Genomic DNA, 26,472 nt, shown 5'->3' with positions numbered 1-26,472 from the left:
CATCGCGCGACACCACGTCACCAGCGCAGTGTTAGCGTGGCAGGTGTTTAGCGAGTAGACATCGCGCGACACCGCGTCACCAGCGTCGTGCTAGCGCGCCATGTGTTTAGCGAGTAGACATTGCGCGGCACCACGTCACCAGCGTCGGGTTAGCTCGCCATGTGTTTAGCGAGTAGACATCGCTCGACACCACGTCACCAGCGCAGGGCTAGCGCGCCATGTGGTTAGCGAGTAGACATCGCGCGACACCACGTCACCAGCGCCGCGTTACCGCACCAGGTGTTTAACGAGTACACATCGCGCGACACCACGTCACCAGCGCAGTGTTAGCGTGACAGGTGTTTAGCGAGTAGACATCGCGCGACACCGCGTCACCAGCGTCGTGTTAGCGCGCCATGTGTTTAGCGAGTAGACATTGCGCGGCACCACGTCACCAGCGTCGGGTTAGCTCGCCAGCTGTTTAGCGAGTAGACATCGCTCGACACCACGTCACCAGCGCAGGGCTAGCGCGCCATGTGGTTAGCGAGTAGACATCGCGCGACACCACGTCACCAGCGCCGCGTTACCGCACCAGGTGTTTAGCGAGTAGACATCGCGCGACACCACGTCACCAGCGCAGTGTTAGCGTGGCAGGTGTTTAGCGAGTAGACATCGCGCGACACCGCGTCACCAGCGTCGTGTTAGCGCGCCATGTGTTTAGCGAGTAGACATTGCGCGGCACCACGTCACCAGCGTCGGGTTAGCTCGCCATGTGTTTAGCGAGTAGACATCGCTCGACACCACGTCACCAGCTCTATGGGAGTGTCTGCTCTTGCTGAATCTCTTTCTCTATGCTCTGGGTATGACTAAATGTCACCGAAAGCTTTCCAAGTCTATTCAATTACTCCGCTCGACATTTGTCTATTCACCCATAAAATTCACTTGTTCAGAATTTTACAGATATTGCTTCATTAAATTGGGGAGTTGCGGTAGCTGAAGATGAAGTAAGTGGATGATATCAGAGTGCATTGTTTTTACCACGCCGAGGCTGTGCTCCGACCGCCTCTATGCTGCATAAAATCGAGGCAACCCGCAGGAGCAGCCGCTTTGTCATGATATGATGGGGGGAGGTCGAATGCTAAACATTGCGCAAGCCCTTCTTTCGAGGTCATGTGCATCGCTGTAAGGTACACTAATCAGGCTGTAAATAGCTCGCAACATGTAAATGCTTCTCAGGATACAATTATTTGCAAGATTATTATTAAACTAGGTTTACCGCGAAGATGCTGCTATGATGGAGCCCATGCAGTTATGAGCTTGTCTTTCGCAGCTCGTTAGATGGCAGAGGCAGGCAGTGGCTCAGTGCCAGAGTGTGAGAGCAATAATCACAGAACGGGCATGACGCCGAAGTCAACCTACGGCGTGTAGAACCACAAGGGTTTGGTTAAAAAATTGGAGGACGCTTAAGCTTCGCCTTCAAGAGTGGGACGCGAGAGCGTTCCCGTCGACCCGCCAAGGGGTATAAGACAATGCGCTACGGCACAGCGATGACTTACGATGCGCCCCGCATCGGACTTAGCGCCCACCTATCACGCGGTGAGCGTCGAGCAACGCAGCGTTCGGCGCGGCAACGAAACGTGCGCCTGAGCGAACGGAACGAACCAAAGAACTCGGTGTCTCGGAGGGGAAACGATCTACGCCAGCCAAACGTCGTGATCGGCACGGGCAGAGAGATAGATAGTAATCTAAACCGGGAGCACGGCGAAGCGTCGTCAGGGGAGAGGGAGTCCCGCGACGCGCCTGGCAGCGGTCCCAATGCGCGCGCGGCGCGCCTCCTGTCTTGAGAGGAGGGGGTCTTCTGTGTTTGCCGCAAGATGGCTCTGCGTGTGCGGAAAGCGCAGAAGAAATGCAGCGGAAACGCACTTCGCAACTCGTGTAATTGTGACTTCTGTACGTTACATGTTCATAATTATCGATATACACCGCAGTATAACTTTCCACGGCTCGTTTCGAAGGCAACACCGCATTCACTAGAGGCGCGTTTGCACCGCTTGGAAGCATCGAACTCGTGGCTGAGTGGTAGCGTCTCCGTCTCACACTCCGGAGACCCTGGTTCGATTCCCACCGGGCCAATCTTGGAAGTTGCTTTTTATTTATGAAGCGCCTGCCGTGATTTATCGCTCACGGTCAACGCCGCAAACGCCGACACCGACGCCGACACCCGACGCCGACACCGACGACACCGGCTTTTCTGCGACACGAGCTCCTTAACGCTATCGCGTTAATATATGTGTCGCCAGTTCCAAGAACACTGTAGGGCCGTCTACTCTCAGCGGGAAAGACGCTAGTGCGTGGCGCGCAGGGTGCCTCGATATTACTGCAACCCTACTGCGTGTTTCCGCTTTGTCAATGTCACCGACCGGAGATGGGTACAGCGCGTTTTCCTGATGCGCGTACACACGTTGAGAAATAAAAATGTGGCGACGGCGCCTAGGTACTACGGACGCGGACACGCTTTTGCTCGTTTGTCCCTAGCCGACGACCGCACTCAAATACCCTGGAATAAGCTCCCCTCCGTTGGTTTTCCAGGTGTGGCGGCTATAGCACCGCGCTCATGATTGGGAGGTCAGTCGTTCGAATGCTAGTTACAACGTATTACAGCGAAGCTCTGTACCTCTACCATACAAGGAAATTTTCATATCGTTGTGGTAAGCAAAACAATGTCCACACGTGGACCGATCCCGGAGATAGTGCAATTAGAGGCCGACCCACGGCGGAGGTGAAGCAGGCGTTAAGCACTCCCTATACGTGGGCCGATCCCCATGATAATGCAATGCCGGGCCGACCCGCAGCGGAGGTCATGCAGGCGTTAAGCAGTCCCTATGCGTGAGCCGATACCGAAGATAGTGCAATAACGGCCCGATCTGCGGCGGAGGTGAAGCAGGCGTTAAGAACTCCCTATGCGTGGGGCGATCCCGATGATAGTGCAGTGCTGGGCCGACCCACGGCGGAGGAAAACCAGGCGTTAAGCACTCCCTATGCGTGGGCCGGTACCGATGATAGTGCAATGCAGGGTCGACCCGCGGAGGCGGTGAAGCAGGAGTTAAGCATTCACGATACTTGGGCCGATACCGAAAATAGTGCACTGCCGCGCTTACCCACGGGAGAGGTCAAACAGGCCTTAAGTACTCCCCATACGTGGCCGATCCCGGAGAAAGTGCAGTACCTGGCGCGCCCGCGGTGGAGGGGGAGCAGGCATTAAGCACTCCCCATACGGGGGCCGATCCCCATGATAGTGCAATGCCGGGCTGACCCGCAGCGGAGGTGAAGCAGGCGTTAAGCATTCCCGATACGTGGGCCGATCCCGTAGATAGTGCAATACCGGGCCGACCCGTGGCGGAGGGGATGTAGGCGTTAAGCAGTCCTCCTCATACGTGGGGCGATCGCGAAGATAGAGCAATGCCGGGCCGACCTTTGGCGGAGGGGCAGTTCGCTATTAAGGGGCCCACATACACAGCTTCGCTGGTAATCCTTCTTCACAGAGTCAAAGGGCACTGAGGTTTTTTTACATGCGTAAGCATTTCTTTGCCTACCCAACAACAGAAACCGTCCATCCGTCCCTCGCCCCGTCCGTCCGTCACTTAAGAGGATCGAATAGAAGATAGGGGCACGCAGCAGCGAGCGAATTCACATGCGTGCTGCCTCTCGCTTTACCAGGAACTACGCCGCGAGAACACAGCGCTCACGAAAATATGACCACTCGCCTTGAAGACAGTGGCCCTCGCGTCTCGCTTCAACGGGAACTAAGCGGTGACAAAACAGCGCACACGAAGCTATCAGCATTCGGCGCTCTCTGTCTCCATCGCAGATTGCTTTAAAGATAGGACATGCGCAGCGGTGAGACACACAGCCGCGGCTGTAGTACGGTTCATCACGGTTCATAATGTTCGACGTAGATGGCTAAGGCATTAAAGAGCGATAATGATGGGAACGTCATCAATGCACCGGGCGCTACTGTATGCAGTAGTTTGCTTGCTTCATCTATTCATCTTGCATCGCCGTCCTCAATAGTTGGTGTCCTAGCAGCGCTGTGGTCTATACTGGTCGGATCAAGTTACATAACATTGATAATTACATCGGGCTGCGTGGAGGTAAGTAAGTGGCACAATGCTTGCGCATAATTAGACAACTCCCAGAAGAATTTCTGCGTGACTTTTGTTCTTTTCAAATGTGCGCTAATTTATGATTCTCTCATTCACTTATACAGTTGTTTTACACTTATGCTTCACCACCAGGCCTGCCACGTAGGGGTTTTGCTAAAGTGACTGAAGCGACCCGGAACGAAGCGCGGGAGTGCCGTCTCAGGTAGCTGCTAATTTACCGGCCGTAGACTAATCAAGAATGACACGTTGTTATTGCGAATTTCGTTGCTTGGTATGCTAAGCTGTTACTGATTTTGCATCGGCTAGTTTTATCAGGTTTGAACAGAAGTTTAGCACCGGTTATTGTGCAGTGCGCTTTGCCATCGTCTGGAGACGAACGGGACAAAGCGCGTACTGCTCCATACGTATTGCCTAGGCGCAGTCCCCAGTATCCTCTCTCGCAATTCGAACATGCGCACAAGCCTCCTTCAAACGCGGCGCAGCTTTTGCCCGTCGGCGCCGTTTACAAAACGGAAACACGCCTGTGCCCACCCTAACCGGAGGCTAAACGGAGGGGCGCGGCACTATCGAGGCACCCTAGGCACGCTGGTGGCACGTAGCACGGCATCATCATTGTGGTACGCGCGCCGAATACGCGCGCCGTCGAGGTAATCCGCGGGTGACGGGAATTTGCATTTATGGCAAGCCCAAATTGCAGACTGTTTGACAATGTGTTAAAAACTCGCGCTTTAGGCACATTTAGGGCTACTTTACAGTCAAGCAAAAATCGATGCAACAAGGCTGATGGAAACACAAGCACACGCGTAGGCTTTCACTTAGCCATTTCTGTTCTGCTCAGTATCTCTCATGCACAAATGACGGCTGGGTTGTAAAGAGGAGCGGTGGTAATGCTATACAAAAGGCACGTTTCTAAATCACAATTGTTACAAGATAGCTTTTAAACGTAAAGCTAGCTTTAGGTTTGGCGGCCTGTCCGCAAATGCACTATGAATTCCTCCTCCTCGGCAAATGCTAGATGAAATCGCATGACACGTCTTGCCTTTATTGGATCAAAATCCCATCTTGTGACTTGCTGACTCCATGTATTGTTTTACAGCTTCATTTTGGAAGATAAAGAACACGGCAATCTGAAAATCCTGTAACTTTATTTTGACAATCTGCCAACTGATTGGAAAAATTGTGCAGCAACGCAGGTGAATGATTATGCCGTACATATGTATTTAAAAAAGCTTCGATGAATTAAAACCCCTTTAGAATCCCGTAGGTTAAAATACATAAAAGAAATAAACGTCGCCAAGCGATTACTTGGCCGTAGACCATTGCGAAAGCTGTGAAGCAACACTGATCGATCACGCGGCGCAGATTCTAGGGACTCTGAGGCACGTGCGCGTATGTAAAATTAAAGGTACATACTTATCCCCGGTTACCATCTCGAACACGGGGTGCGCTAGGTGCGCGGGTCATGGGCTTAGAGCCACGTCCGAAACATCTCTGAAGGCCTGCCAGCTGATTTATGAGGCGTCTCCATGCTCTTACTGTTTGAAGGGATGGGGCGGCGGGAGCGCGCGTGTACCCAATGATATTCCGTGAAAATCTCTTTCTACTTTTCGTGCGCTTCACACCAACACACCTTGTATGCTTGACCGCATTAAAAGGCTGCACAGTGGCAAAGCTGACAGTTGGAAACCAACATTGTTGAACACGATTGAAAATACACGTGCATTTGAAGGAAAAGGGGGAATACCGGCCATAAGCTGTTGAATGTATGTGTGCTTTCTATCCCTCTGCATAATTCCCGTTCACGAATGATGGCATCGGTGCTCAGTTAAAGGAATCACAATTTTCACGCTATGGATCAGAGTATGTAATTGATAAACGAAGCTGAAAATTCCGGAAATAAAGATGTGGCGAATAGCGCCTATGAAAGAACGACGCTGCTCCTGTGGACCGATAGCAGAGGAAACTTCAGTGGCGGCAACGAAGACAAGGACGTCAAAAATAGCGCGTCGTCCGTGATAATTATAACACGCCTAACAACTGTGCCGACCGCACGGCGGCTGACACGCCGTGCACCGGGGTCAGTCTTTCGGTGTGGAGAGAATTTTCTTTATTGGCAATTTCGGCTGCGAAAGAAGACTGGTAAAGATACCTGTGTCAGATTCCTAGTAATTGTGCGCTAAACTAGAATATTCATACTATGAACAAACGAGGTTTAGCGCTGTAATGCCGCAAAATGAGATTTGATTAATATTGTGAGCATTATTCTCTTGAGTTCTCCAAGAACTGTGCGCAACAGTTTTATCTGGTACCCTACGTAATGTTTTTTTTTTCCTTCATTACCAGGACACAATCTTTAAGTAGTACAGATGCACGAGAATCTACATAGCTGCCGCGGTGGGGGGAAATAAAGTAGATGCCACCGGTGTAACAATGAAAGATGGTGCAAAATCGCGGCAAGAAAAAAAATTTGTCGCAGGGAAAAATTAAAGATCTATGATATACTGGATCCCCGCACTCACCACGACTCTTGAAACGTGTTTAAGAGCACTGGGCAGGCGCACTTAAGAAATTACTTCAAAACAGTAAGGGTGCTTACGGGTTTCGTCGTGTGTCAAATGTGAACGGGTACAGAGGTACGTTATAGAAGTACTAACCTGGGTCTTGGCACCGACGTCCTTGAGAACTACTGATCTGGCGAGTGCCGATCCTGTGGGTATGCACAGGAAGAACGAGCCAACGACGCTGCTCATGCCGTAAGCTAGCATTTCCTGTAAAGGGAAAAGATACCAGAAAGAACCCGCTACGTTAACTACAACACGCATGAACTGCAAAATATGCTAGCTTGCTTTAAGTGTTCGATATGGACACCAGTTATCTAACGTTTATTAAGCCGACTAAAAAAGCAGCGTTCCCAACTACATTCATTCATTCAGTCAATCACGTAGCATACTACGTAACGCAGAACAAATAACAAACACGAAATAAGAAATACGTAGCATATTTAAAATTTTGCAATATGTCCAATATAGTAGAAACATTATGCTTGAAAGGCCAAATTCACCCCGCGAAAAGCAAATATACTGGTGTAGACATCTTCATAGGGAAGAGAAGAAAAGATAACTTAAAATGTCACTATTGAATAACGCTGAATCAGTTGAGAATAAAGAAGTATCCTTTTTTATTTCATTAAAACATATTTGTTATTGGTAGCATAGGTATAGGCGGTAGGTTGCATATGGGCAGAGAAAGTGAAGGTCAAACTTGGACTGAATTTCGCGCGTATCCCCAGCGGCTGTACGCTACCGTGACATCGTGGATTTCATATTATTATAGTCTTTTTATATTTGGATTGTTGTTGCTCAGTAACTATTCTGGTAACTTATGAAGTTTAGCCTCTGGCTACATTTATAGTACGCTGCAGTCTATCTTTGACCATTAAACATTAGCTAAGCACGCACAAAAGCCGTCAGAATGCATGGTCACACGCTTGGCTAGTGCGGAAACAACACCGTGGTTTCGCCACCCGCCTTGTTCTTGCGCCTTTTTCTCGCATGACAAACAAGCCTCTTCTTAGGGTAAGAGTGACTGTTTAGGGATTCTAGAAGCATAGCAGGCTGATACCACTGAAGCTATTCTATTGCGAATAGCATTGTTAAGGTATTTCACACACTTTCCAGTGTCTGTCTGTCTGTCTGTCTGTCTGTCTGTCTGTCTGTCTGTCTGTCTGTCTGTCTGTCTGTCTGTCTGTCTGTCTGTCTGTCTGTCTGTCTGTCTGTCTGTCTGTCTGTCTGTCTGTCTGTCTGTCTGTCTGTCTGTCTGTCTGTCTGTCTGTCTGTCTGTCTGTCTGTCTGTCTGTCTGTCTGTCTGTCTGTCTGTCTGTCTGTCTGTCTGTCTGTCTGTCTGTCTGTCTGTCTGTCTGTCTGTCTGTCTGTCTGTCTGTCTGTCTGTCTGTCTGTCTGTCTGTCTGTCTGTCTGTCTGTCTGTCTGTCTGTCTGTCTGTCTGTCTGTCTGTCTGTCTGTCTGTCTGTCTGTCTGTCTGTCTGTCTGTCTGTCTGTCTGTCTGTCTGTCTGTCTGTCTGTCTGTCTGTCTGTCTGTCTGTCTGTCTGTCTGTCTGTCTGTCTGTCTGTCTGTCTGTCTGTCTGTCTGTCTGTCTGTCTGTCTGTCTGTCTGTCTGTCTGTCTGTCTGTCTGTCTGTCTGTCTGTCTGTCTGTCTGTCTGTCTGTCTGTCTGTCTGTCTGTCTGTCTGTCTGTCTGTCTGTCTGTCTGTCTGTCTGTCTGTCTGTCTGTCTGTCTGTCTGTCTGTCTGTCTGTCTGTCTGTCTGTCTGTCTGTCTGTCTGTCTGTCTGTCTGTCTGTCTGTCTGTCTGTCTGTCTGTCTGTCTGTCTGTCTGTCTGTCTGTCTGTCTGTCTGTCTGTCTGTCTGTCTGTCTGTCTGTCTGTCTGTCTGTCTGTCTGTCTGTCTGTCTGTCTGTCTGTCTGTCTGTCTGTCTGTCTGTCTGTCTGTCTGTCTGTCTGTCTGTCTGTCTGTCTGTCTGTCTGTCTGTCTGTCTGTCTGTCTGTCTGTCTGTCTGTCTGTCTGTCTGTCTGTCTGTCTGAATATGTATGAGTATACCGATGACAGTGCACTACTTATATCTGACGAATTAAATTCGGAGGCTGTGAAACTACTTCTTAGAGGCGCGATACTTGTGGCTGACTGGTTAAATGCTAACAAAATGTATTTAAACAAAGGAAAAACTATCGTTATGTGTTTTAGAAATCCTTGCCCAATTCAATAAAGATATTCTCTCATATGACTGTTAAACTAGAGCTGTCCGTTCAACAGCACGCTTCTCAGTGTTTAGGGTGCTCTTCCATGTCTCTACCGTTATGCCCTTCTGTTATGTACCTTGGACTTTTTTAGACGAAGGGGAAGAATTTTATTCATTCGCTCAAGGAACTAAAAGGAAAGCAAGAAAATATACAGGAGGAGGTCCCAGAGCTCAAGGGCTTGCGGTTCTAATTAGAGAGAACAAAACAAATTAATTGAAACCCAGCGAATATGTAAAGTTGTCAATAAATAATTACGCAAGACAACAATACAACTGAAACATGATATAATAGTATATAAAGTTACTTCTTGTATTAAATAAAAACAACAAAATTATTATTAGGTAAATGCATCTGAAGCAATGGGTGGAATTGTCAACATGGACATGGACAACAAGAGAACAATGGAACTGAAAACAGGGTGAGAACCGTATGTTGTGTATGAGTACGTAATGAAACGTTTACGAACGTAAACATTTCCCGCTTAAGCTTATTGCTCTTCTTAAGTTGCGCAGGCTAGTTTTTAAAACTCTTGGCTCAGATATGGTTTTTGAGTTTGTTTGCCGCGCACAAACGAGTACAGATCGAGCAGATAAGATGTTACATGGAATATACGCGTGCATACTGTATGGTATTTTTTATGATTTCTCACACAATAACACAAGAATTGACTGCAGGTGCTGAATTCCTTACGTATGTGTTTGTAAAAGTGATATTTCTGACAATTATTTGTCCAATCCCCCCAAAATGACGTAGAGTAAACCTAAAAGTCTAAACAAAGTGACCCGCCATCCCGGCCTTACGAAAGTCGATGTCCAGCGAAGCTGTTGAAAACCACCACTGAAACGGCTGAGGGAATATGCAATGCTTTCTTGCTTCAGAGTAATAGTTGTAGTGCTAATTTTAACTAATGGTAGTATTGGAAGTAATGGTAGTTTTGACAGCACGCCGCCGCCTATAGCAATGCTGAAAGAGCATTTAAATCAGTTGCTAGGCTTGTTGTTATGTATACAAAAACCAAAAGGCTAGTTACGTGACTCCCCACGTCGCAAGCTGCCGTCGCCGCGGAAGGTTGCGCGACAGTATTCTTCAATAGGAAAAGTATGCGGGGAGCGCTACATGCTTCTCATAGTTATCAGAAGCACCTTATCATCAGTTATGCGGTTGGAATGCTTGTTTTGCGCTTGTTTTTAATTAATTGTATGCTGTTCTGCATGTTGTATGCGTGATTACAAAGACTGTATGTACTGTTTCACTTTGCCAAGCGCTCGAAGTCTCTGCCTTACGGGGGTTCGCGCCGTTTCTTCTGCCTTGCACTGCCAATGTAATGGACTCAGATTTTCGCGAACCAACGTGGACGCGAAAAATTTCGACCACCGAAGGCTAACATCTTCGCCGTAAGTCGTTCCTTGAAAAGTCACCGCATATATAGGCGAATTGTGATAAAAAGTGCCAATAATATTACGTTGAACCAACTCGCTGAAATCAGGCTATTGTTGTTCTTACCTTCCGTTTCATTTTAGCCAGTTGTACAAAGAAATAACAGAACATTTATTTATAATGACCTTACACGCCCCCGTAGGAGCATGACGTAAGGGGGGGGGGGGTATAAACAGAAGCAGTACTATATGAGCTAGTGCACATATTATGCAGCAAGTGGCACTTATACATTTCTTCTAAAAAGCATTCAAACTCAAGAGATACAGCACTTTAAAAAAAGAAAAGTAACTGATGCCCAGTACAAACCACGATGCAGATGAGAAATAGCAATGAAAAGCAGTAAGTTGGTGAACAGATTAAAAGGGTATTATTGAAAGATGACTGCTGACTTGGTTGCGGAAGGAATCATGGTTTGTTAAGGAAGCAATAGTGTCGGGCAAATCGTTCCACAGAGAAATGGCACGTGGAAGCGCAGAGCTGTTGAAGGTTAATGTGTGACCGAAGATGCGCGAGTAACTGAAATTGTTATGGAGGCGTTTTGACATGCGCAAAGGCCTTTCGAGAGGTAGCGGAGACAGCCTATTACCATGAACGTACTTGTGGAGCAAACAGAGAAGTGCGATGCAACGGCGAGTTTCAATTGAAATGATGTCATGATTCTGTTTAATTTCAGTTACGCTATGAGAATAGATATAATCGCAAGAAATAAAACGTGCTGCTCTGTTCTGTACGGCTTCTAGCATATTTATTAGATATTTTTGATGAGGCAACCACACAGGACTTGCAAATTCTAGTTGAGGCGGGACAAATCTTGCATATGCAAGCTTCCGGATGCTGGTTGGGGCGTTTATTAAGCTTCTTCGTAAATACCCCAAAGTTCTTACCTGCCAATGTAATGGATTCCCAAAATGAAGCACACAACGAATTAAAGCATGGTTGCTTCTCGTTAAAATGTTTGATAGATATTGCGTTTTTTATAAACTCTTCCTATCATTATTTTTCGACACTTGTTTTGCAAACTATGAAAAGATAACTCAGCGTTCATTATTATGTACGTGATCTTTTTTTATATTTTTTAGCTTGCATAAGGTTTAAAATCAGTATACTGTACTCATATTGATCGTGTAATGGTAAGCGCATACCGTGATCGATGGTACATTAGGGTAAAACTGCAGCACGAAGTATGGCGCTAGCGCGCGGCACAAACACGTTACTCGCATAGCGTGAGGCATACGTAGGGCGAACGGGCACCTAAGACTAAGTCACCCTACGTGACCGCTTGCGCTGTACCTCGCTTTATGCGTCGCCATCTGGCCCACTAATCTATTCTTTTGATTTTATTCGTCCTTTATAAAAACAATGTAGAGCGTACTGCACAATGTCTAGTCCCTTTCAGACACTGTGCCTCAGGCCCAGAATCATGTATAAATACGCGTCTCGCAGAAAGAAAGCTTGGCAAAGTGCAGGACGCTATTATTATTATTATTATTATTATTATTATTATCATTATTATTATTATTATTATTATTATTATTATTATTATTATTATTATTATTATTATTATTATTATTATTATTATTATTATTATTATTTCTTTTGAAAATATGTGTACATTCGACAGGAAGGTAACTGCCACCGGAAGGAGCACAATGGCAATACGTTGCACCCGCTCTCTTGCAACAGTTGTGAAGCAGACAACGCTGCAGTGTGCTTTCGCTAAATTATCTCCCTGATACAATTATATCGCCTTAAATGCAGACGCGCAGGAAAGAGAGACGCTAAGTGATTCCCAGAGACGACAGGATGGCTGTGATGCTTTGGAAACCGGCAGTCACAGGTGATTGATAACCGCAAACTCGCTGTGGCCCGTGGTCGCCCGTGAAGTTCCGCATTCCACAGGCTGCGCTCGCGCTGTCATCCTCATCATGGTGGCTGCCTACAGGCTCTGGTAATTCTGGTGTGCAATCTTTACTAAAGCTTACTCTGGTGGTAGTGTCTACGGGAGCTGAAACCGAGGTGGTTCGGCCAGCATGTAAGTGATACTTAGCACATGCGTTTGCCTAAACGTTGTCCTTCGGTCATTAAAACCACGGCTTTGTGACTTCGCAGACTGATAATGTCTATGAAATATGGAGTTAGAAATGAGCAAATAGACGCAAAATACATTGTCCGATGGCCTGATTCGATGAAAATACCTCTAGAAGAGAAGGACGACGTTGTAACCTTCACGCCACGGACACAAGTGTGAGCCCAGGCATCAGTGACATCCACAATAATTTACTTTGGGCAAGCGACTGTTAAGACGCTTGGCGCGTTTAGAATTAGCCACGGACGCATACCTCGAAACGCGGAATGCACGATCGCAGCGTTTTGCTACTTTCTGCACTTATAAAGGTATAGGCTCCTTCGAAAGTCGGACCAATAAAAGCAGAGAAAGCTCAAAATAAAGAAAACTACAATAACGTCTCTAACAACAACCATGAAGGTGAGACAGTGTATGTACGAATAACCTACCTTTATCGTGCTAGCTGAACGATCGCAATGGCAGGACACCCTCTAGTAATTTTTGCAAAGAACTCTATGTATTCCACGGAGCAAAGAAACTAAATCGGAAAGATCGTGGCGTCACATTTTTTGAGCAGCAAGTCCAGCCATGTTGGTGTACCATCTCCCGTCGGACAGTGAATCAGGGGACGTATTCCTGGGCGATTACTTTCGGCGGTACTGTCGCCTTCACGCAACGTTATGCTGAACCAGACAATCTGCTTATCCTGTGTTGCTCAGCCACCCAATTCACGCGTGCCTGATTGCCGAGGCGATAGTATGGCCTGCGCAATCCCCAGCTCGCCGGTGAAGATGGCGCGAGCTTGGAACTTAAATTGTTACGAGCCGCCGGAAGTGTGCGCTGCTCAGAGCAAAACCTACGAAACTTCTGGCTGACACTTACAGACACTAAGCACAAATTTCAAGCTTACACAGCGCCCTCTAAACTCAGGTCGTCTTGCGAACGGAATGTGTGTCCCGAAAGACCACCGCTGGAAGACGTTACATCCTTCAATGTATATGGAATTAATGTCGACTCTTGTCCTGAGATGGTTTCTGCTGCGATATTTTTTTTTTCATGCTCCTTGAAGTAAGAACATCGTGTGGAAGCCAGTTTCTTTCCCGTATTGTTCGCAATGGCAATAAAGCAGCAAAATGGTGCGCTTCTACTTCAATCACAAGATTTATTTTTATTATTATTCAAACAAAGGGACCGACAAGTCGGTCTTAGGGGGTATTTGTGGGATCTATTGGTCGTCTGACTGTGGAAAAGTCTAGTAATGAAATTTGGCGCTGTAGTGTGTACCTTAGTATTGTTTGCAGCTTGCAACTCAATGTCATCTCTTATTTCAGCAATACTCGAGAATGATTAGGATTTATTACACACAAATCCAGCGGCTTTCTTTGCCGTTTTTCCAGTCTATGGGTAAGTTGCGTGCTCGTTTCTACGTTTCGCCTCATCGCTTCGCACGTACAGCATCGTTCTGGCATTCAACATGTACTTTCCTGCGGCAACACGAGCTATTTCCTGACACGGATGCTTCTTTCCTGTTTTCGCTTCGGGGACTGTGTCGCCGGCTGCACTTGCTGTATAACAGCACACCTGCTGCTATTGTCGCATTCCTTTGCAAACTCTTGCAACATAAAAATGTACTCGCTCTTTGTACCAATGGGCTTGTTTTTCTAGCGGTTGATTTTCCGTGCAGTCGGCGTTGTTCTTCTCTCAGCTGCCCCACACACATTAAAGTCTCACTTTCTCCCTAGTGGCGATGCATCGGATTGCCACAGAAAGTTGGTTGGCAGTTATACGAACTAAGTATAGTAATTTTATCGGTCTTATCAACTGTAAACGTTGCTTACTAACTGAATTACCAAGCATGATTTCAGCGCGCACATGAAAACACGAACCTGTCACACTCGATGACCGCGGACACTCGCTGTCAAAATGCTGGCGCGAGCAAGCGCTCCAGCAGCACTTCGTGCTGTCTGTCGCTTCAACGCAAACTGAGCTGCCACAAGAACAGCACGCACAAAGTATGAGCCGTCTGCAGATAGTTCTTAAGATACGGCACACGAAACCGCGCGCAAAGTATGCATTTGCTGGCGCAGTAGAAGCCACCGCCCCCTCCTTCTAAAGTCTCTTGATGATTTGAAAGCAGCGACACTCTTTGAGCTCTGCCGCCGCCGCGTGACCTCCTCGCCACCTCCTCGCCCCTTGCGCGTTCTCCCCGCGGCAACCAGTTTTGCCCCCGTTTTTCTGCACGACGATTGGTCTCCCTGCCATTGCCCTTGGAAACGCGCGGATCTTCAGTTTTGCTTGTGTTTTTCTTTTTCCTTCGCGCCATTTTTCTCCTGAGCAGGCGTAGCGACCGTTGTACGCTGTGTTTCCTGCTCTATGTGCTAGTGCTATGCCCGGCTGTTGCGCATATAACTGCAGCAAGAAGCCTGAAGATGGTTATGCCGTTTTTATGATACCACTAGGAAAGCGTGACGGCTTGTGCAGGAAGCAGTGGCTGCATAAAATTGGCCGAAAGAACTTTGTTCCGACAAAGAACAGCGTTGTTTGCGAGCTGAGGTGTTTCTTATAGCTTTCTTGTAGCAAAGCATCTCGTAATGCTGATTTTTTTCATTCTTCCGGCCAGCTCAACAACGTTTTTGTTGCGGTTGTCTTCAGTATGCTTAATATTCTGGGGCGGCTCCATCACCTCGCACGTCGCTGTTGTTATTCAGTCGGAAGTGCAGCATTATAGATTCTGCTTTGCGCCGTGAAAAAATTAGTGGCAAGTATACCCGTAGTAATACAGGTGATGAGCATTAGCTAGTCAACATTGAGATTTTTTAAGTTTTAAGGCGAAAGCCTTTAGATCTCTATGGTTCAAGGCCGCGTTGTAAACTGTAAGTATCACGTGAGCCAAGGAAGGCAGGAGGTGACCCAAAGCATGTCCATCCCTGTATAAGAGAATGATTACCCAAGTCAATTATTGAATCATTAGTGATTGACATACGGTCGATTCGGGAGGGTTAAGGTGGATTAGAGTGCATTAAGAAAGATTAAGATTCATCAATAAAGATTAAGGTGGGTGGAGGGGGATTAAGGCGGATTATGGTGGATTAAAGTGAAGGGTTGATGAAAGGCTGGATCACCTGTATTACCGATTAGGGTGCACGAAGAAGGATTAGGGGGATTAAGTAGGATAAAGGAAGATTAAGGTCGAATAATCTGGAATAAGGTGAATTATGGTTGATAAAGGAGGATTAAGACCTATTATGATGAATTCGTGTAGATTACGGTGGATTACGCACCATGGAGTGCGATTAAGTTTGATAGAAGTGGATGAGGGTCTATTAATGTAGATTGGGGCTATTAAGCAGGACTTAGTTGTATTGAAGTGCATGAATAAGGATTAAGGTGGACGAAGGAGCATTAGGGTGGATTAGGGTGGTCTAAGGTGAATTAGGGTTCATTGAGTATTAAGGCCGATTAGTCTACAATAATCCTCCTAATGCACATTAATACACTGAATCCACATTCATCTATCTTAATCCTTCATTCGCTTTAATCCACCATAATCCACGAGAAACCTCCTTAATGCACCCTAATCCAGCTTCGTCAACCCTAATCTACGCGCAAGCCTCCTTAATGCACTTTAATCCTCCTTATTCAACCATAATGCTTCCTCATTCACTTTAATCTACCATAATCCGCTATAACCATCCTTAATTCACCTTAATCCACCCGAATCCACATTCATCTACCTTAGCCCACCCTCATTCTCCTTATTCCGCACGAATCCTCCTTCATTCACTTTATTTCATCTCCTTAATGCACCTTAATCCTTCTTAATCAACCCTTATCCTTCTTCATGCACTTTAATCCACCCTAATCCACTATAATTGTCCTTAATGCACCTTCATCCACCCTAATCCACCTTCATCGACCTTAGTCCAACCCAGTTTTCCTTTATGCACCTTAATTCACCTTCATTCACCCTAATGCACCTTCATTGACTTTAATCCACTTTAACCTCCATAATACACCCGAATTCATCTTAATCGAATCAATAATCAATCATTATTTTGCTCATCATTAATGATCTCTTATACGCTGCTGCACATGCTTTGGTTCGCTTCCCGCCTTCCTTCGGTCACGTGATATTTTCTGTAGCTCACAACGGGACCATGAAACAGATGCCTAAGGCTTTCGCTTAATAAGCCACACACAAAAGGATGTGTAACAAGCAATACTAGATCAGACGCACGTAGTAAAGCATCTGATCATGTGGAAGAAAAATTGTCTGGAGTATAGAACTCGCCCCAAAGCTCCCTTTACATCGGTATACCCCGTTCATACGGCTTTAAGAAAAAACCAACCTCTTCGTAAACGTTGCCTCCAGCATTATCGATGCTGTTATTAGCATTTCTCAAAATTTTCAACCCCCCTGGGGCGCGCAACTGGCTAAAAATGACACGCCTCCATAGAATCCTGCGGCCCGGCCGCGGAAGCCCAGGAGGAATAGGGCGCCGTGCGCAGCCGGTGGGCGAGGAGAATCGAGGAGGAAAGCGCCGTGAGGAGGAGAGTGTCGCTACTTTCAAATTATCAAGGGGTTTTACCTCCCCCCTCCCAACCGCGATGCCTCCCCACTTGCCTCCGTTTCGCGCGGGACATTGAGCCGCCGTCGACAGTTCCGATTGCACCCGGTCGAGAAATACGCAGTTGCTGCTAGAGCCAAACACCGGCCGCCTTTCTTCTCTCCATCCCATCGCCCACGGATTTTCGCGCGAAAGAAGACCGCGCGTTTGCTCTCCTCCTTCCTCGCTCGGGCGTGCCAGATTGAGCCGCGATCACCGGCTCCCTTCGCAGACTTTCACTCGCACTTACGCAAATGCGTAAGTGCGAGATGACACCACGCTGGGACGGTGTCATCTCGCTTGAACTTTATTTGTTACACCATGAAGACGCTGACGACAAAAATTGCAATAAAACACAAGTATGCCCGCGCATGCTCAGAGACACATGCGTGCACAAGCACACAAAAACAGGTACACAAACACTCAGTCCCGTGGGTACTAGTGAGCGCACGCAGACGAACACGACGAGTGGAAATGCAGAGATACACGAGCTCGTGCACAAGCATACGTAAATACGTTCATAGAGGCATACACACACACATACACTATAGTCAGGTGTTTGACCAAAACTCGCCTGCTTGGGATTAAGCATAGTCAGAAGAATAAGCGGACTCTGACTGCAAACAAAAAGGCATAAAAACAGGCAGGTTTCGTGGCCATGCGGGAGCGTTGTTCACACTCCTAACAAAATTCTCAATCGTGAGCCGAATGCTTTGTTTTTTTCCCTTTATGTTCGTGGTCCGCGTTCGGTTATTATTTTCACATATAGATTTATCTACACACACACATGACCTGACGCTACATTGACATATAAAGATGAAGTGATCTTTTATGTCCACCACACTATGTGAAAAGAATCCACGGTTCCAAATGTCAAATGTTACCTCATCACAATTTGAGGCGTTCGGTTGTGCATGCAGGATACCACATGTGTATCAACTAAGGTTTTCATCCTGCGAGCACTGGATAGCAGCTACATCATGCAGCCTCTTCCTAGGCAACGATCTGTTTGTCAGTTACTGGATGGAGCGGCGCCAATAACAACACGCGTTTTATCTCAAGGATACATACATACATACATACATACATACATACATACATACATACATACATACATACATACATACATACATACATACATACATACATACATACATACATACATACATACATACATACATACATACATACATACATACATACATACTGAAGCCAACAAAGACATCAAGGGCAACATACAGGAAATCACTTGTTCTGGCTGATTTAGTTAAATAAATGGTAAATTAATGGCAATGAATGCGGATAAAGAAACGACTTGCCGCAGATGGGGAACAATCCCATGTCTTCGCATTACGCGTGCGATGCTCTAATCAATTGAGCTACCACGGCGCCGTTTTCCCATCAACTTTCTTGGGCCTTTGTGCTTTACTACTGAACAGGCACGTACCCAGGGGGGGCCCGGGGGGGCCCGGGCCCCCCCAGAAATCAAGTGACATACCCTCCCCCCCTCCCCACCCACGCCACCACTCCTCACACATTCCTAAAGCGCCACCAGATCAATGTTGAGACTTCGCAGCTGTTCATCGGTCAGCATTATGCTGCCTTTTTCACTCCTTTTAGATGGCGGTAGTTATCGGCATCTCTTGTAGTGTGAAGGACAGTTTTCTCGTAGATTCCGCACCCGCGCGATTAACTCGATATGCGTTCAGTTGTCACCATCTATTCAACCATCACGCCCATAGCTGTTGTTTTTGTTAGTTCAACCTTCTTTGTTTAGGCTGATCCTGGGACCATGAGAGGGATGCGGCTGTTACTCAGCTGGTCTGTACTCCCATGGAACGAGTTGCGGCCGGAGAAAACGTCAATTGCGTTTAACTTATCCCTTTGCTTCATTGTTTCCTTGAGTTACGGCTCGCCCCGACGCTGGCAGATGCCCGGAACCATATACACGTGATATGGGTTAGATAAGGTGGGAAATAAAATATTGTGAAAGAGCGTCCATCATGAAACCCTGCAATAACCCTTAAACCCATAAGCAAGATGACTGTCACCCGTTACCTCGTCTGTTTTTCCCTAACTGTATAGCACTTTTCGTGCAAAATTGGCAACTGGAAACAAAAATCTCAAAGAGTTGAGAAATTAAGCGATCTGCTAAGGGAGAGCCAAGGCAACAACCAAACTGCAAGCAAAAGCGAATATTAAAAAAGTTAACCGTTGTTTATGAGAATATTTATGGATCAACATCTTTTTTATTTAAAAAGGAAGTAGAGAAAAGGCCGCCGGAAGTGGAGAACGATTACTTGTTTTGAATGACGCTTCTACAGTTATCGGTCGAACCGCCTCACGTAGCCACTTCTCTGCTGTGCTTATGTGGGTGTTTTTCTAACCTTTCGCCGTGAGTGCAGTACGTCTAGAATCGCAGAGTTCTGCGCTCTACGCGGTTGTATGGGACTGGCGGCCGCGCAGCGTTACGCAATTCGCGGAACTGTCAAAACTGATCAACAAGGCGACAATAACTGATATTCGAAACTATAACATGAGAAAGACCGAAGAAGCCGTAAAAAAATGAACGCAGCCTGAAATCAGTAAAGAAGAAATCTGGCATAGGACAAACCATGATGTATGCACTAAAAGATAAGAGGGATAATATCATAAGCAATCTCGAAAATACAGTAAAAGCAGCGGAAAAATTCTAAGCTGACCTGTATACAGTACCCAGAGGAGTCACGATACCTCACTTAGAAACAGTAATGAACAGGATACAGAAACTCTCCTTTAACTAGCGATGAGGTCAGAAGGGCCCTGCAAGACATGAAACGATGAAGAGCGGGAGGAGAAGGTGGAATAACAGTCCATTTAATCAAAGATGGAGGAGACATAATGCTTGGAAAACTGGCGGCTCTTTATACGAAGTGTCTATCGACTGCAAGGGTCCCAGAAAACTGGAAGAATGCATACATTATACTAAACCACAAAAAAAGGAGACGTTAAAGAATTGAACAATTATGGAACCATTAACTTGTTCCCAGTATTATATAAAATATTTACCAAAATAACCTCCAATAGAATAAGGTTAACACTGGATTTTGTCAACCAAAGGAACAGGCTGGCTTCAGGAAGAGATACTTTACAATGGATCACATCCATGTCATCAACAAGGTTATCGCGAAATCTGCAGAGTACAATAAGCCTTTCTATGTGGCTTATATAGATTACGAAAAGGCATTTGATTCAGTAGAGATACCAGCAATCGTAGAGGCACTACGTAATCAAGGAGTACAGAACGCTTACGTAAAAAGCTTCGAAAATATTGCTACATGCGTGAGGTATCTGTTTGTTTGAACGAGGCGCGTAGGCGCCATCACTCCAGAAAAGAGAAGGAAGAACGAACTGGGCTCGCGCTGTGAATCTAACCGGTCAGCGCTGCAACCGTTGTTGTATATATAATCTGTAAATAGTTTCTCGTCTTACTGACTCGTCTTTCGCGTTAGAAGATCTACGAGTTTCTACAGCTGCCTTAATTCTACACAAGAAAAGCAGGGAGATACCTATAGAGAAAGGGGTAAGACAGGGAGGCACAATTTCTCCGAAGCTATTTTCTGCGTGCTTAGAAGAATTCAAGCTATTAAACTGGGAAGGCTTAGAAGTAAAGATCGACGGCAAATGTCTGAGCAACCTTCGGTTTGCCGATGACATTGTTCTATGCAACAACAATGCAGACGAGTTACAACAAATGATCGGAGACCTTAACAGAGAGAGTGTAAGAGTGGGGTTGAATATTATTATGCAGAAGATGAAGATAATGATAAATAGCCGGTCAAAGGAACAAGAGATCAGGATGGCCAGTCGGCCACTAGAGACTGTGAAGGAGTACGTTTACCTAGGTCAATTAATCAGAGGGAACCCTGATCATGAGAAGAAAATTTACAGAAGATTAAAAATAGGTTGGATCGCATACGGGAGACATTTCCAGCTCCTAACTGGAAGCTTACCATTATTATTGAAAAGTAAGGTGTGCAATCAGTTCATTTTGCCAATGCAATATGTCTTAAGACTGGTACAAGCCCTCGTCATCAGCCGTGTCACGTACGCACTCCCGTATCAAGTCAAGCGCAAAAGCGAGACAGAGCGCATGGACACTCTCATAAGAATGGCGTACAAAACGGCTTTACAGCTACCGTCAAGCACAAGCACAAAGAAATTGCAAGCGCTAGGTGTAAGCAACACCTTTGAGGAGCTAGCAAGTGCCACGCTCATAGCGCCGAGGGAGCGCCTCAACAAGACTCAACAGGGAAGACACCTTCTTCAACGGCTAGGGTACCCGCTGACACCTCAGTACTGCAAAGAAGAAACAGAACTCTTGATTAACCACATTAGAGAGAACATTGTAGTAGACCCTATCCCCAAGAACATGCAACCCACCCACAATCAAGAGAGAAGAGCAGCGCGTGGCCGCATGTTGCACAAACGCTGCTTCAGAGACCCAGATACATACTACACGGACACTAGCCCGTATCCGTAGTCGCCACGTTGCGGGCCCAAATGCACACTCGCCGTTGTCAATCAGGGGAACCTGGTAGCCTCAGCCTCCATCCGCGCCACATGCAGCGCAGCAGCAGAAGCAGCAGCGATCGCTCTCGCACTTCGCGACGCCGAGAGCAAGGGAAGGTCCGCCCGCGTCCTTACGGACTCGCAAGCGGCGTGTCGTTTATACATGAATGGAACGCTCCCTATACAAGCCATTCGAATTCTGGGTCGCTCACTAGAATGGACCCACGGTATCGTCTGGCGCCCCGGGCACAAAGGCCTGCGGGGAAACGAAGAGGCGGACTGCGCAGCTCGAGGTCTCACTAGCCGAGCGGCAGACCACACCGTTCTTCAGCCCCCGACAGAACGACGAGCGACCGACGAGTTATTAACGACAGGTCAACAAATACTACAGGACCGACGTCTCGGAAGAACGCAATACGCTCCTCCACACAAAGCTCTCAATAAACTCCAGGCTAGGGACTGGCGCCGCCTGCAAACTAACACATACCCACACTTGTCTCGTCTACACACAATCTACGCAGACAGTTATACGTCCCGGACATGTCCCTGGTGTAGCAAGCACACAGCAACACTCGCGCACAGAACACACGAATGTACCGACCGTCCGGGCGACTCAATTTCACCACGAGTCACAACACACACACTCACTACGTGGTCTTGGGAGGCGAGACTCTCCGAACTGGACCTGGGAAGCCAACTGGCGACCCTCGACCAGGCCCGGCGAGCCGCGATCGCCAGTGGAGCCCTGTCATAGGGAACTACCCAGGAACAAAGCGCGCAACAGTTTCTGCCGTAATAAAGTTCCTCCTCCACCTCCTCCTCGTAACCCTTAATGACCATCGGTTATCTTTCCTCCTCATTACATGCCTTGCCCATGCCCATTTCTTTTTCTTGATTTCAACTAAGATGTCATTAACTCGCGTTCGCTCACCGCCTAACCTGCTCTATTCTTATCCCTTAACGTTACACCCATCATTCGTCTTTCCATAGCTCGCTGCGTCGTCCTCAATTTAAGTAGAACCCTTTTCATAAGCCACCAGGTTTCTGCCCCTACGTGAGTACTGGTAAGACACAGCTGTTATACACTTTTCTCTTGAGGCCTAATGGCAACCTGCTGTTCTTGATCTGAGAATGCCTGCCAAACGCATCCCAGCCCATTCTTATTCTTCTGATTATTTCCGTGTCATGATCCGGATCTGCCGTCACTACCTGCCCTAAGTAAATGTATTCCCTTACGACTTCCAGTGCCTCACTGCCTATTGTAAATTGCTGTTCTCTTGCGAGACTGTTAGACATTACTTTAGTTTCCTGCAGATTATTTTTCGACCCACTCTTCTGCTTTGCCTCTCCAGGTCAGTGAGCATGCATTGCAGTTGGTCCCCTGAGTTACTAAGCAAGGCAATATCATCAGCGAATCGCAAGTTACTAAGGTATTCTCCATTACCTTTTATCCCCAATTCTTCCCAATCCAGGTCCCTGAATACCTCCTGTAAACACGATGTGAATAGAATTGGAGATATCGTATCTCCCTGCCTGACGCCTTTCTTAATTGGGATTTTGTTGCTTTCTTTACGGAGAACTACGGTGGTTGTGGAGCCGCTATAGATATCTTTGAGTATTTTTACATGCGGCTCGTCTACACCCTGATTCCGCAATGCCTCCATGACTGGTTAGGTTTGGAGTGAACCAAACGCTTTCTCCTAATCAATGAAAGCTACACATAAGGGTTGGTTATATTCTGCACATTTCTCTATTACCTGATCGATAGTGTGAATACGGCCTATTGTTGAGTAGCCTTTACGGAATCCAGCCTGGTCCTTTGGTTGACAGAAGTCTAAGGTGTTGCTGATTCTATTTGCGATTACCTTAGTATATACTTTGTAGGCAATGGACAGTGAGCTGATCCGTCTATAGTTTTTCAAGTGCTTGGCGTCCCCTTTCTTATGGATGAGGATCATGTTAGCGTTCTTCCAAGATTCCGGTACGCTCGAAGTCATGAGGCATTGCGTATAGAGGGTGCCCAATTTTTCTAGAACAATCTGCCCACCATCCTTCAACAAATCTGCTGCTACCTGATCCTCCCCAGCTGCCTTCCCCCTTTGCATAGCTCCCAATGCTTTCTTTACTTCTTCCGGCGTTACTTGTGGGATTTCAAATTCCTCTAGACTATGCTGTCTTTCATTATCGTCGTGGGTGCCACTGGTAGTGTATCAGTCTCTATAGATCTCCTCAGCCACTTGAAATATCTCATCCATATTAGTAATGATATTGCCGGCTTTGTCTCTTAGCGCATACATCTGATTCTTGCCAATTCCTAGTTTCTTCTTCACTGTTTTTAGGCTTCCTCCTTTTCTGAGAGCATGTTCAATTCTATCCATATTATACTTCCTTATGTCAGCTGTCTTACACTTGTTTATTAACTTGAGTTCTGTCAGTTCTATTCTAGCTGTAGGGTTAGAGGCTTTCATACATTGGCGTTTCTTGATCAAATCTTTCGTCTCCTGCGATTGCGCACTGGCATCCTGCCTCACGGAGTAACCACCAACTTCTATTGCACACTCCTTAATAGTGCCCACAAGATTGTCGTTCATATCTTCAACACTAAGGTCCTCTTTCTGAGCTAAAGCGGAATACCGAATCTGTAGCTTGATCCAGAATATATATATATATATATATATATATATATTTACCCGGACCCAGTACTGCTTTTTTTCTCGTATATATATAGATATATATATATATATATATATATATATATATATATATATATATATATATACCAGGAAAAAAGCAGTACTGGGTCCGGGTAAGTATTCACAGTGAAGTAGACGCGCGTATGAAGCAGATTAGGGACGTTTCGGCCGGGGTCCGGCCTTCATCAGATTCTGATGAAGGCCGGACCCCGGCCGAAACGTCAATAATCCGCTTCATACGCGCGTCTACTTCACTGTGTATATATATATATATAGCCGCAAAATGGGAGGACTGAGTGCCCAGTTGGTGCTTCTTTCCCTTCAAGCACGTGACATCAATGGATTCAAGGTTTCCTTTACACACATATAAATATTAGAGGTGCGTTAATATCGATATTCTTTTCGAATACGAACAGTAAGAACCGCATATCGAATAGAAAGGCGCAGACGCACGTATTTCTATCAGGAACACTTATTTCAGAATAATTACATACCACATGCATACTGACTACTGAAGAAAGGGCACACCTAACTGTGGGGAGGAATTAGGATCAATTTTAAACAGGAAATCAATAATTGTCACTACAACTCCGTACATCGCAGCTTAACATATTTTTTTATCCTGCTTGCAAGCAACTTTGACGGAATGAATTACTGCTATATGACTTAATTTCAATGAACGCTAACCTAATGATAATGGGCCAAATACGGCCCATGTCCAAATTTCATGTTGGCCCATCCACACACAAATTTCAAGTTGGTAAACCCAGAAATTTCCACTTTACCCAACCCTAAATTTTGTGTTGACCCAACCTAAAATTTCATGTTGACCAACCCCCAAATTTAAATTCGGCCACCGATACCAGAAGCTTCCCCTTGCATTGTCTATGGAACGCATGTATCTAATAGGGATTCTCTCTCTTTTCTTTTTTTGCTTTATATTCTTCCGTATCACTTAAAAGCATCCCGCCATCTACATTTACAATATCATAACGATTAAACGTCATATCTTTGCAGATTACGCCTTTTTGTGCTGATACAACACATTATACTATTCGCGTGACGGTGCAGGCGAGCTTGCCAAAGAATGTTGCTATTGATCTGTGGAATGATTCGTTGACTGGGAAACTCGTGTAGACGCGGATCGACGGAAGCGCTGCTTTGTCGCTGGTGTCTCAGAAATGAAATTCCTCCGCCGCGCCAGCGATAAGGCGAGGCAGGCAACCAAAGAACATTTGACATATGCGCTAAGGAATTTCAGGCTTCATACAGACTCTTTTGCGGGCACTACCTATTTCTGACTCCGAAACATGAAAAGAATGTTGACGTTAATAGGCATAAGAAAGCATCAACTTAACTGATAATCTTTCAATAATCGAAGCTGTTCAGAATGAACCATTCATTCAACAAAGTGACAATTTTAGTCGTTTCCAGAAAACGAAGTTGGCAAGGAGCGGGTTCAATCATTAGTTATCTTATCACGCCTTATCTTGATACCGCGTTCATATCTCTTACAGTAGACTACTGGTTATAATAGACGTTCTCATAGCAGATAGGCACCTTACGCTTCTCACAGTGAATGGTGAGGCACGTACCTGGCTTGCATCCGCCTTGAGGCGTTGCTTTCGGCCGAACAGTTCGGCTATAGAGAATGCGGACACAAACTGTACGACGGCGATTGCCACTGCGTCGGGTAGCAGCCATGTCCAGCGGTTGAAAGTTGGCGCTGTTGGCTTAGGAAACCTGGAACACATCATTCCGTACTTAAGCGCCGTTCTCAGTTACATCGTAAATAATTTAAAATATTACCTTTGGAAGGCAGATTAATTATGCGCCTTCAGGTAGAATAATTCAAGCGACACACATTACAGGTAAAAATGATTCCGCTGTCTTGACCAATTCAAGAATCTGATCGATTAACCGAAATTCCCATGAGATATGTTAAAGCATATGCTGAAATTGCTGAACTGCAGCCTCAATAAACAGAGTCATCTATTTAATAGAAATTAGGAAGCTAGCAACCATCTTCATCTCCCTCGGCCGCGTTTTAGACAGCGTGCGCTCCGACGCTTGCGTCGCGTGCCTCATGCTGCAGCTGGGCATCATCCGTGCTTCATCGAGCTGTCGGTCTTCAGCTCTCCGCATGGTAGCAAAGCGGGACCCAG

At 46.3% G+C, this 26,472-nt stretch overlaps 1 protein-coding gene across 1 annotated transcript in view; it reads right to left on the bottom strand.

Annotated features, from left to right (window-relative positions):
• The window catches only part of LOC135921467 (sulfate transporter-like), a 108,025-nt gene that overhangs the window by 44,508 nt on the left and 37,045 nt on the right, over nt 1–26,472 (bottom strand). The window contains exons 8-9 of the mRNA XM_065455828.2: nt 25,903–26,050; nt 6,797–6,910 (exon numbers count right to left, since the gene is read on the bottom strand). Coding sequence (XP_065311900.2) covers nt 6,797–6,910; nt 25,903–26,050 — 262 coding nt within the window. The remainder of the gene's footprint in view (nt 1–6,796; nt 6,911–25,902; nt 26,051–26,472) is intronic.

This window comes from Dermacentor albipictus, chromosome 10 (assembly GCF_038994185.2).
Source record: "Dermacentor albipictus isolate Rhodes 1998 colony chromosome 10, USDA_Dalb.pri_finalv2, whole genome shotgun sequence".
Lineage (NCBI taxonomy): Eukaryota > Metazoa > Arthropoda > Arachnida > Ixodida > Ixodidae > Dermacentor > Dermacentor albipictus.
This window is presented reverse-complemented; position numbering and strand designations above follow the sequence as displayed.